The sequence below is a fragment of the Narcine bancroftii genome, chromosome 1, assembly GCF_036971445.1.
Source record: "Narcine bancroftii isolate sNarBan1 chromosome 1, sNarBan1.hap1, whole genome shotgun sequence".
Classification (NCBI taxonomy): domain Eukaryota; kingdom Metazoa; phylum Chordata; class Chondrichthyes; order Torpediniformes; family Narcinidae; genus Narcine; species Narcine bancroftii.
The window spans coordinates 41475765-41489286 of record NC_091469.1 but is presented as its reverse complement, the minus strand read 5'-3'; the positions used below and the strand labels follow the sequence as shown (position 1 = coordinate 41489286).

General features: G+C 42.0%; 1 protein-coding gene across 2 annotated transcripts in view; it reads left to right on the top strand.

The window, feature by feature from the left end:
• Window positions 1-1036: 1036 nt before the first annotated feature.
• The window catches only part of LOC138757437 (signal-transducing adaptor protein 1-like), a 93906-nt gene continuing 81420 nt past the window's right edge, over window positions 1037-13522 (top strand). Inside the window, exons 1-2 of one of the 2 annotated variants that reach the window (XM_069924722.1) lie at window positions 1037-1330; window positions 7683-7754. In XM_069924722.1, the coding sequence (XP_069780823.1) occupies window positions 1223-1330; window positions 7683-7754 (180 nt within the window). In that variant the 5' untranslated portion in view covers window positions 1037-1222. The remainder of the gene's footprint in view (window positions 1331-7682; window positions 7755-13522) is intronic. The other variant, XM_069924715.1, reaches the window with a different exon arrangement.

Below are 13522 nucleotides of genomic sequence, written 5' to 3'. Positions count from 1 at the left end.
CAAGATAAGAGAGACATTGATGGATTGAGAGGCAGGAAGCTAGCAGGGAAAGGATAGCAACAGTTTTAGTCATTGGACAAGTAATGATATGATGATGTTCTAAACATGTATCCAAGGGTATAAAAAAATCACCATTTTGCTGATAACGGCAGAATGCATTCTCCGGCTAACTTTGTTAGTCGCAAGTGTTACAATCCGGTAATAAAGAACAAAGAACCCTGATTTCGACTCAGCCTGGTGTTTGTCTCACTCATTCATGAACAAAGCAGACCTAACAATTCACAGGCCCATCGAGATTTCGTCGGGCCTGGAGGTTCTCGGGCACTTGATTTCCCGGGTCATTGTTTTTTGGGGGGGCCAGAAGGTGTCTTGCTTAGATCTTGTTAACCTTCTTCAGGTACTGGCCTTTCAGAATGTCCATTGCCTCTGAGTATGGCATCCATGATTATTTAGTATTCTAGGGGCCTGACTAGGGAGTGCAGTACCTGCAGTTTGTCGTTTTGTCATCAGATGATGCCTGCAGGAACACTTTGAAACAATGCAGCCAGAATTTGAAGTTGGTGGAGGCTTCAGGTGATTGAGGGTTGATTTCTAACTTCTCTGGCTTCAGGATCTACTCCATTGTCAAAATTTATGGCTAATAAAATTGATGTTCCATCAATAACTCCAAAAGACTGGAAGTCATGTAAAACTGATGGGCTTTTATTAGCAATAGAATGGAGTCACGTCCATGCTGGTCGACTGTCCTGAACTGGGGACGGGACTGTGGAACAATCACCTTTATTCAAGAGTCTGTGGGAGAACCCATAGGTACATTCTGCTAATGGGCATGCTCAGTCAGTTAAATATACAAACATAGTCATTGTACCTGGATGATGACATTAAACCTGTTGCAGTGACAAATAAGTTTTTTCACAGACCATTAATCATCATTGTTAGATATAGGATTGTTCTCTCCTTTTTGGCACTTAATTTTTTAAATCTACCTTCCTTATTGAATAAGTTCCTCATTCCTTACGTTGCAGTTTACAGGAAGTATTTGAGAAATGTGCTGAACTTTGCTCTGAACCTACCTTTGTTCAGTTTCTTTCAAGATCAGATGAACAGTGATCTGTGTTATCTGTGTTATAAATGATGATATAGTGAGACGAAGCTTTGTGCGTTTGTGGATCCTTATTATTTCACTCTGTTAGCAGTGACCTTGCATTGTAGTTTGAAAGATATGGCTACTTCTAGAACAAATCTGAGAGTCTTTCAAAGGCGGGAGATGATTACCTCTCTCCCTTTATATTACGATGGGTTCCTGTGGAAAAAAAGAACAAGGGATAAGGTAGGTGAGAATCATGTTGTCGCAATAACTGGTCTATGAATCTTGATTTAAATACTATTTCACTCATCCTGAAGTCATTAATGTGCTGCAGAAAGTATATTTTTGTAACTTCTTGTTTGGAGCATAACAATATTGAAGAAACAAAACACCTTGTGGAGTTTTGAATATTGTGTACAATCTAGATTTGATAAGGCTGCACCTGATAAAATTCCAGCTTCTGGTTTACCTCCATTTTGCTGCTCTATTGTGAAGTCCCTTCAAAGTATTACTCTTTCCTTCCTTTCCTTTACCTGAATGCTTCTCACCCTAACCCCAAATCTTTTCTTCCCCCTCCCACTTGTGTTCACATCACTTGCCAGCCTGTGTTCCTCCCTCTCCCCCACCCCCTACCCACTCTTCTATTTCAGGCATCTGCCCCATTCTTACTATTCCTGGTTTAGGGTTTCAGCCCCAAACTTCTACTGTTTATTGCCTTTCCATGGATGCTGCCTGACCCGCTGAGTTCCTCTCACACTTTTTTGTGTTGCTCATAACAAAAGTAAATGCCTTCAGGACCTACACATTAATTATGGCTTTGTAACATAACCATAAATCATACCATTTACACTTCAGTATGATTACATAATTAGAAAGGAAGACCTGGAATACTTTTGATAGAAACTGTTTCAATACCTTGGGACTGCGAAGATCTGCAGCATCTTCAGAAATAGATCCATCTGACCTGAAACTTTTACTCTCTCTTTCCACAATTCTTGTCTTACTGACTGAAGTTTTCCGTCATATTCTATCTTTATTTCTGATCTCCAGCTTGTTGATCTTCTATATCTATAAACATGATATGCAGGGCGACTCTGTTACAGGGCCAATGACTTGGGTTAGAATCCCGCACTGACTGAAAGGAATTTTTACGTTCTCCCCGTGTCTATGTGGATTTCCTTCCACTGATGAAAAATGTAATGAGGGTAGAGATCAATTGGGCATAATTTGAATTTAATATTTAACAGCCAGCATTAATCCTAAGGAACAAGAACCACTATGCTGTTAACTTTTTTTAAATGATGAAATAGTCTTATCGAATCTCGCCCTCTTGACCAAGAATTGGCGAGATTACCCAAAGTATGTGGCGAGGGAAGATCGAAAAGTTCAGATATAAAAATAGTTAAATTATTTCATACTTATTTTGTGTTTCCCCCCTCCTCCCTCTCCAAACCCCCCCCCCCCCCCACCCCACCCCACCTCCCTCCTTGGACATTGCGTGGTGTTGCACTTTGGTAGCCTTAACCAGGGCAGAGCTTGCTGAGATAACAGTAGGGCCCTGAAGAAAGTTGTAGAAGACAGAGACTTTGTAATTCAGATGCATAATTCCATGAAAATAATGACTAAGGTAAACAGGGGGCAATTGGAATGCTTGCCCTCCTCAATAGACAATAGACAATAGGAGCTGGAGTAGGCCATTTGGCCCGTCGGGCCAGCACCACCATTTTAGATCATGGCTGATCATTACCATCAGTACCCCTTTCCAGCCTTATCCCCATAACCCTTAACTCCGTTACCCACAAGAGTCTTATCTAACTCTCTTTTGAACATAGTCAGCGAATCCGCCTCTACCACCCTCTGTGGCAGAGCATTCCACAGATTCACACTTCTCTGGGTAAAAAAATGCTTTCTCATCTCTGTCCTAAAGGGCCTACCCTGTATTCTTAAACTATGCCCTCTAGTCCTCGTCTCCCCCATCATTGGGAACAAGTAATCAGACTTCACCTTGTCTATCCCCCTGATGATTTTGTATACCTCAATCATGTCCCCCCTCATCCTTCTAAACTCCAATGGATACAAGTCCAGTTTTTCTAGCCTTGCTGCATATGACAACCCTGCCATCCCTGGAACTAACCTTGTAAATCTGCGCTGCACACCCTCTATGTCCTTCCTCAAGTTTGGAGACCAGAACTGGACGCAATACTCCAAGTGGGGTCTCACCAGGGCCCTGTATAACTGCAGAAGGGCGTCTCTGTTCCTATACTCCAATCCCCTCTTTATGAAAGCCAACATTCCATTTTCCTTCTTCACAGCTTTCTGAACCTGCATGCTAGCCTTCAGTGACCGGTGAACAAGTACACCCAGATCCATTTGCACTTCCCCACTCCCTAGCTTGTCTCCATTTAAATAATACTCAGCTTTCCTATTACTTCCTCCAAAATGAATAACCTCACATTTGTTCACATTGAAATTCATCTTCCATTTAGCCGCCCACTCCTCCAGCCTGTCCAAGTCCCTCTGCATTTTCCTTACATCCTCCTCACACCCCACACCGCCACCCAGTTTAGTGTCATCTGCAAATTTGCTCATGTTATTTATAATCCCCTCATCCAAATCATTAACATAAATTACAAACAACTGAGGACCCAACACCGATCCCTGAGGCACTCCACTCGTCACATCCTGCCATTCTGAAAAAGACCCATTTACTCCAACCCTTTGTTTCCTATCTTTTAACCAATTTCCTATCCATGTCAGCACCTTACCTCCAATACCATGCTCCCTGATCTTGCCCACTAGACTCCCGTGTGGTACCTTATCAAAGGCCTTCTGGAAGTCCAAATACACCACATCCACTGGCTCTCCCGAGTCCACCCTCTTTGTCACATCCTCAAAAAATTCCAGAAGGTTAGTCAAGCATAACTTACCCTGAAGGAATCCATGCTGACTAAGTGTTTTGCTATTTCTCCTTTTATGATGGACTCCAATATCTTCCCCACCACTGATGTCAGGCTAACCGGTCTATAATTTCCCGTTTTCTCCCTCCCTCCTTTCTTAAAAAGCGGCACCACATCAGCCACTCTCCAATCCTCAGGGACCTACCCGGAATCTATGGAACTTTGGAAAATGTCGACCAGTGCCTCCACAATTTCCATAGCCACCTCTTTAAGCACCCTAGGATGCAGCCCATCAGGCCCTGGGGATTTATCAGCCTTCAGTCCCAACAATTTACTCATAACCTCCTGCTTCTGGATCCGGATATCCATTAGATGCCCTACCTCCCCAGTAAAGTTCCCCAAGTCTCTTGGTACCGCATGACCACTACCCCCTAACTGACTATAACCTATATCCTCCTTGGTGAAGACAGTTGCAAAGTATTTGTTAAATTCCTCTGCCATCTCCTTGTTTCCGGTAATAATTTCACCCTTGCCCATTTTCAAAGGGCCAATTTTAGACCGAACCAATTTCTTCCTCTTCACATACTTAAAAAAGCTTTTGCTATCCTCCGCAATATTATCTGCTAATTTCCTCTCGTACTTCATTTTCCCGTCTCTTATGGCTTTCTTAGTTACCCTCTGATGTTCTTTGAAGGTTTCCCAATCCTCTAATTTCCCACTCCGCTTCGCTATCTTATAATTACTCCCTTTGGACTTGATAATGCACTTGATTTCCTTAGTTAGCCAGGGCTGCCATTTGCATCTCCTCGAGCCTTTCCTCCACTTTGGAATAAATTTGTCCTGAATCCTGTGAAAAATGTCCATAAAAACCTGCCATTTTTCCCCAGTTGTCCTCCCAGCTAGTGTATCTTCCCATTTTATTTTGGATAGCTCCTCCCTCATAGCTGCAAAATTCCCTTTATTTAACTGAAGTACAGATGCCTCCGACTTCCTTTCCATTTCCCTTTCTAATTGCAGCTTAAAAGTAACCATACCATGGTCACTATTCCCTAATGGCTCCCCTACATCAAGGTCACTTATTGAGTCTGCGTCGCTGCACAGCACCCAGTCCAGAATCGACTTCCCCCTGGTAGGTTCCTCCACTAGCTGTTCCAAGAAAGTATCTCGTAGACATTCTATAAACTCGCTCTCTTGTGTTCCTGCCCCCGTCTGATTATCCCAGTCCACCTTCATGTTGAAGTCCCCCATAACTACCGTATTGCTACCACTTTGACATGCCACTCTTAATTCCTGATTTATACTACTACCGATATCTGAGCTACTTTTCGGAGGCCTGTAAATGACCCCCATTATATTCCTCTTGCTCTTGCAATTTCTTAATTCAATCCAAACAGACTCTACCTCACCTGTTTCAATGTCCTTCCTTTCAAACGCCTAAATCTCATTTCTTACCAACAGAGCTACCCCACCTCCTCTTCTTAACTTTCTGTCCTTTCTAAAGGACGTGTACCCTGGAACAATTATTTCCCAATCCTGCCCTTCCCGCAGCCATGTCTCCGTTATTCCGACAATGTCATAACCTCCCATTGCTATTTGCGCCTCAAGCTCATCCATTTTATTCCTTACACTCCTTGCATTCATACACAATACCTTGATGCCTTACCTCCTTTCTCCCTTCACCTTGGTTCTTGGTGCATTCGTTCTTATTCTCCTATCACTTTTAGCTCCCTTATTCCTTATTGTTTCACCATCTATTGGAACCACCCCTATATTCTCTCTCCTATCTACTTCCCTATCAGTCCTGTTCCCTTCCCCCTGCCAAATTAGTTTAAATCAGCTCTGACAGTTTTATTAAACCTAACTGCCAGCATATTGGCCCCCTCCGCATTCAGGTGTAAACCATCCCTCCTGTATAGGTCCCGTCTTCCCCAGAAGAGATCCCAATGGTCAATGAACCTGAATCCCTGCACTCTGCACCATTCCCTCAGCCACACGTTTAACCTCTTGATTTTATTATTCTTGCCCCCACCCTCGCACAGTACAGGAAGCAGCCCCAAGATTACAATCCTGGAGGTCCTGCTTCTCAACCTCCTTCCGAGCTCACGGTAGTCTCTCTTCAGGATCTCCTCCTTCAATCTATCTACGTCATTTGTGCCCACGTGTATCAGGACCTCTGGCCGGTCTCCTTCCACCACCAGGATACTCTGAACCCTATCCGAGACGTCACGTACCCTGGCTCCTGGGAGGCAACACACCATACGGGAACACTTGTCAGGTCAGACATTGAGTACACGAGCAGGGATGTCGCATTGCAACTGTTTAAGATGTTGAAAAGACCACATTTGGAATATTGTGTGCAGTTCTAGTCACCCAGCTAGAGGAAATATATCATGAAATTGAAAAGAATGCAGAAGAGATTCATAAAAATGTTACTGGGATGGTGGGCTTGAATTATAAGGAAAGGCTGTACTATGAACTTGCAAATGAACTATTTCTCATGAAGGCCAGACCTGTAATAGCCTGCTCCCTAAAGCAAAATACTGTAGGTGTTGGAAATCTGCCATCAGTTAAAGGAATGCTGGAAATATTTAGGTGACTAAACAGTATCCATGGAGAAAGAAACTCTTTAAGTTGAGGTCAGTGAAATTTCCTTTGCAAAGAAGAAAGCATGTTCCTGATTGAAACTTGGCTGTTTATTCATTGGTTTCCAGAAAATAGATTTGTACAAATTTTAGATCGAGTCTCTCCCTTCAACCCCCATTCCCTGATTCCGATTCCAGCCCTTGCAGTTTCCTGTGTGTCTCCAACTGGACAACTATATTTGTGTAGGTCTTATGTGCAATCAGTATAAAGGAGACAACAACCAACTGACAAACCTCACAAAGATAAGCGTATACAGAGCCGTTGTCATACCCACACTCCTGTTCGGCTCCGAATCATGGGTCCTCTACCGGCATCACCTACGGCTCCTAGAACGCTTCCACCAGCGTTGTCTCCGCTCCATCCTCAACATCCATTGGAGCGCTTTCATCCCTAACATCGAAGTACTCGAGATGGCAGAGGTCGACAGCATCGAGTCCACGCTGCTGAAGATCCAGCTGCGCTGGGTGGGTCACGTCTCCAGAATGGAGGACCATCGCCTTCCCAAGATTGTGTTATATGGCGAGCTCTCCACTGGCCACCGTGACAGAGGTGCACCAAAGAAAAGTTACAAGGACTGCCTAAAGAAATCTCTTGGTGCCTGCCACATTGACCACCGCCAGTGGGCTGATATCGCCTCAAACCGTGCATCTTGGCACCTCACAGTTTGGTGGGCAGCAACCTCCTTTGAAGAAGACCGCAGAGCCCACCTCACTGACAAAAGGCAAAGGAGGAAAAACCCAACACCCAACCCCAACCAACCAATTTTCCCCTGCAGCCGCTGCAACCGTGTCTGCCTGTCCCGCATCGGACTTGTCAGCCACAAACGAGCCTGCAGCTGACGTGGACTTTTACCCCCTCCATAAATCTTCGTCCGCGAAGCCAAGCCAAAGAAAGAATAAAGGAGACGGTTGGTAGGTTTTAGTGCCCCAGGCAACTTGGAGTCAGCAGCTCTACGAGAAAACCTGAAGTGTTGCCAAATATTATGGCTTAGCAAACAAGTGTAAGGCCTATTTACTACCCTACACATGATGTACATTTTTGTGTCTCTCTAACAGGATTTCCAAAGATACTGGTCAGAACTACGAGGCTCTTCAATTTTCTTTTACTCTGATGACAAAGACATTACAGTAAGGATGCAATCTACTACATTCTAGAATCTTCTGATTTGTGGATTTAAACAATTACTGTCAGTTATACGAAGATTAAATATTAAAGCCTTCACATGTTATTGAATTATTTGACTGGGATTACTTTGATTAATAATTTTAAATAACAATATAAAGCACAACGTTAATGCTTTGAAATCAGTGTTAGTAGAAAAGAGAACATTATGGCCCAGGAATAGACCCTTTGGACCATATGCCTGTGCCAAACATGATGTTGAAATGAATCTAAAATTCTACTGTTTGAACTTGATAGATATCCCTCCAATCACGTCTCAATCTAAAACAGTGATTCTCAACCTTTTTCTTTTCACTCACATACCACTTTAAGTATTCCCTATGCTACAGATGCTCTGTGATTAGTAATGGATTGCTCAAAGTGGAAAGAAAAAGTTTTAAAACCACTGTTTTAATCATTCCTAATTGACTCGTTATGTGCACGGTTTCATAACTCCAAACGAAATGGGCCAATGACAATTTTTCTTAAGCAAAATATTTCAGTAACAATTGGGTCTAGAGCAGTGATTCTTAACCTTCGGAAGGGAAGGCACTCACATACCACCTTGTGCAATCCCTTACTAATCACAGAGCACCGATGGCATAGGGATTACTTAAAGTGGTATATGAGTGGAAAGAAAAAGGTTGAGAACCACTGATCTAAAAGCTTCTTAAACGCTGCCATTGTATCGGCTTCTGCACCTACCACTATCCATGTATGGAAAAAAGAAATTGCCCTGCACATCTCCCTTAAATTTCCCCTTCCTCACTTTTAAATGTATGTCTTCCCACATGTGACACGTTTACCTTGGAGGAAAATACACTGTCAACCTTTCAAGTTTGAATTTATTAATAAGTGCATTGCGCTAACTTCAGTATGGTTAGCAGAGCAGTTAGTGCAAAGTTATTACAGCTCAGTGATCTGGTCTGAAGCCAGTGCTGGAGCATATGTTTTCTTCATGACTGCCTTGGTCTCCTCTGTGTTCTCTGGTTTCATGACTTATTTATGACAATAAATACTGATTTGATGTATGGGGGTTGGGGGGGTGGTGGATATTGTAGGTTAATTGATGTATTTCAGGGTCATGGGCTTGTGGACCTGAAGGGCCTAAATTTATGCCTAAGTAATCTAACTGTACACATACAACCTGACAAAAGCTTTGATTTCCAGTCCGATGCTGTGCAGCTACCAAACCACTCAATGATGCAGCCAGACAGGGCATTTTCAATTATGCTCCTGTGTATAATTGTTAAGATGTGGATCAATGGCCTCATCCTGCTTTACATCCTTAGTAAATTAGACACTGCTGTTTATTTATAACTAACGAGGAGGTGTTGTGAGTCCATGATAGGTTGCCCTTTATGTGCACGCCCCCACATCCTTTCTGTAATGGGCAACCAGAATTGCACGCAGAATTCCAAGTGTGGCTTAACCATAGTTTTACATAGTTGCAACATGACCTCTTTACTTTTATACTCTGAGCCACATCCAATGAAGCCAAGTATGCCATAGGTCTTCTTTACCTCCTGACTGACTACGTGGCCACTTTCAATGAGCTATGGACTTGGACCCCCAGATGCTTCTGCACATCAGTACTTTTAAGGCCCTACCATTAACTGTATATATTTCCCTTACATTTGACCTCCCAATTGCAACACCTCACATTTGACTGGATTAATTAAGGATGGCACAGTTGCATAGTAGTTAGCATAACACTATTACAATGCCAGTGGCCCAGGTTCAAATCCAGCATTGTCTGTGAGGAATTTGTCCATTCTCCCCATTACTACATAGATTTTCCCTGGGTGCTCTGGGTTCCTCTCACCCTTCAACATCTACAGGTTTGTAGATTATTGGGTGTAATAAGGCAGCATGGGCTCATGGGCTAGAAGGGCCTTTTGCCATGCTGTATATTTAATTATTTTTATATTAAATGTTAAATCCCATCTGCCATTTCTCTACCCATATCTGTACAGGATCTACATCCTGTTGTGTTCTCTGATAGCCCTCGGTGCTCTCCACACCTCCATCAATCTTTTGTATCAACTGCAAACTTATTAATCCACCCAACTACTTTTTCATCCATGTCATTAATGTATATCACAGACAACAGGCGTCCCACGCCGATCCGTGTGGAATATGCCTCCAGTCAGAATAATAACCTTTTACCACTATCCTCTGTCTTATGAGCCAGCCAATTTCATCTCCAAACTGTCTCTTCACCAAGGATCCCATGCATCTTTATCTTCTGGATCAGCCTTGTCAACTGAGTTACTAAAATTGATGTAGATAACATCAATTGTCTTTGTCACCACCTCCAAAAAAAACTCAATTAAATTGGGAAGACATGACCTACCCCTCATGAAGCCACTTTGACTTGCCCTTATCCAACCAATCAATTCCAAATGTGCATGAATCATATTCTGACATATCCTATCCAATAGTTTCCTTACCACTCATATAACCATATACAGCACAGAACAGGCCAGTTTGGCCCTACTAGTCCATGCCGGAACAAATTCCCACCCTCCTAATCCCACTGACCAGCACCTGGTCCATACCCCTCCAATCCTCTCCCCTCCATGTAATTATCCAGTCTTTCCTTAAATGTAAATAATGTCCTTGCTTCAACCACCTCTGCCGGAAGCTTATTGCACATCCCAACCACCCTTTGCATGAAGAAATTTCCCCTTATGTTCCCTTATAATTTGCTCCCTGCAATCTCAAACCATGGCCTCTGGTTTGAATATCCCCCACTGTTAATTGAAAAAGCCTATCCACGTTGACTCTCTCTGTCCCTTTTAAAATCTTGAACACCTCCATCAAATCCCCCCTCAATCTTCTACGCTCCAGAGAAAAAAACCCCAGGCTGCTCAACCTTTCTCTGTAACTCAAACCCTGACATCCTGTCAACATTCTCGTGAACCTTCTCTGCACTAAAAATCAAAATCAACGGAAAGAAGAGAGGAAGAGAAGACAACGGAGGAAAAAGGTGAAGGCCTTACCTGTCCGAAGAGGCCCGCTGCGGAGAGAAGACCCCACTACCTCAGGTCGGTAGAAAGAGAACTACAACAATGGCTCACAGAGCCGAGTAAAAGTGCGCAACCGCGCATGCGCGAGGAGTCGCGCATGCGCGATGCGCATACAAAAAAACACACCGACGGGAGGGGGGACCAGCTGGGGAGTCGATCTCCACAGCCGGCAACGACAGCTGCAGAACACCTGCAGCAAGAAGACACCACAGAAGACAATGGAAACAAGAAAGAAGAGGAGGAAAGGGCAGCAAAGAAACAACAGATGGTCAACCTAGAGGAAGAAGAAGAGGAAGAGGAAGAGTACAGGGAAATAGAAGAAGAAAAGATAGGCAAGGTAAAGGAGGTACTTGCTCTTGTTAGAGGATACATGGAGTCATTTAAAGAATGGCAAACACAGGAATTCAATGATTTAAGAAGAAGAATAAACAACACAGAAAAGAAAATAAATAAAATGGATATGACCTTAACAGAAATGGGGAAAAAAATGGACAAGATGGAAGAACGGGCAATAGCAGCAGAAATGGAGGTAGAAGACTTAAAAAAGAAATTGGAGGAATCTAATAAAAAAACTAAAGAGACACAAGAATTACTAGCCCAAAAAATAGATATAATGGAAAATTATAACAGAAGAAATAACATAAAGATAGTGGGCCTTAAGGAAGATGTAGAAGGCAAGAATATGAGGGAGTTTATAAAAGAATGGATCCCTAAGGCCCTAGGATGTCCAGAACTACAGCAAGAAATGGAAATAGAAAGGGCACATAGAGCATTGGCCCCTAAACCACAACCACAACAAAAACCAAGATCTATTGTAGTAAAATTCCTAAGATATACTACAAGAGAAAAGGTGCTGGAGAAGACAATGGAAAAAGTAAGAGAGGGCAACAAACCACTGGAGTATAAAGGGCAAAAAATCTTCATTTATCCAGATATAAGCTTTGAACTCCTAAAGAAGAGAAAAGAGTTCAATGCAGCAAAAGCGATTTTATGGAAGAAAGGATATAAATTTACACTGAAGCATCCTGCGGTATTGAAAATATTTATTCCAGGACAACAAAACAGACTATTCTCGGATCCAGAAGAAGCACGAAAATTTGCAGAACAATTACAAAAATAGACTGAGGGATGAAGACGGGTAATGAGAGCAAAAATTATCACGATTGATATGTATGTGGGTAAAGACAAAAATAGACTGAGGGATGAAGACGGGTAAGGAGGGTAAAAATGACCACGATTGATATGTATGCGGGTAAAGAGGTATAAGAGTGAATAGAGACAACGGGCATATGTGAAAGTATCTGTAATTAGAGGAAAACATAGAAAGTATAGACAAGAATTAATAAGGGAAGGTAATGGAATAGAGAGAATAAGGAGGGAACTAAAAGAGTGACCTTTGTGACATATAAAAAACGAAATCTTTTCTGGGGGGGGCTGGGTGGGGGGAAAAGAGCGGTCACTGCAAAATCAGTTGACGCTTGCGAGTGGATTCGCAAATCCAAATGGAGAGGGGAGATGTGGTTGTCCGACAAGGGATAAAGGGCAACTCAGGAGGGGAAGGGGAGATTGGGGATAAAGAAGATAGAAATAGGAGAATAAGGAAAATGTTGGATGTTGTAGGAATGTTGTCTGGTAAAGAGTTGAAAATAAGAAAACAGAAATGGAAAAGGAGGAAAGGTAATGATGGAAAAACGGAAAGAGAAGATAAACAAAATATAAAATGGCTACGCTGAACTATATGACTCTAAATATTAATGGAATACATAACCAAATTAAAAGGAAGAAACTACTAAATTTACTGAAAAAGGAAAAAATAGATATAGCATTTGTCCAAGAAACACATTTAACTGAATTGGAGCACAAGAAATTAAAGAGAGATTGGGTAGGACATGTAACAGCAGCATCGTATAATTCAAAAGCAAGAGGAGTGGCTATATTAATTAGCAAAAATGTGCCATTTAAAATAGAAGAGGAAATAATAGATCCAGCAGGGAGATATGTTATGATAAAATGTCAGATATATTCAGAGCTTTGGAATCTACTTAATATATATTCACCTAACGAAGAAGATCAAAAGTTTATGCAAGATATCTTTTTGAAGGTAGCTAATACGCAAGGGAACATACTAATAGGAGGGGATTTCAATCTGAATTTGGATCCAAATATGGATAAAACGGGGAAAAAAATTAACAGGAAGAACAAAGTAACCAAATTTATAATTAAATCAATGCAAGAAATGAAACTTGTGGACATATGGAGGAAACAAAACCCAAAAGAAAAGGAATACTCATACTACTCGACTAGACATAAAACATACTCAAGGATAGACCTATTCCTGTTATCAGCCCACATACAAGGGAGAGTTAGGAAAACGGAATATAAAGCTAGACTATTATCGGACCACTCACCCCTGTTATTGGCAATAGAGCTAGAAGACATCCCTCCAAGAATGTATAGATGGAGATTAAACCCCATGCTACTTAAAAGACAGGATTTTAGAGAATTTATTGAAAAACAATTAAAAATGTACTTTGAAGTAAATACGGAATCAGTGGAAGATAAGTTTATACTATGGGACGCAATGAAAGCATTCATTAGAGGGCAAATAATAAGTTATGCAACCAAGATGAAGAAGGACTATAATCAGGAAACAGAGCAGTTGGAAAGGGAAATAATAAACATAGAAAAAAAATTAGCAATAA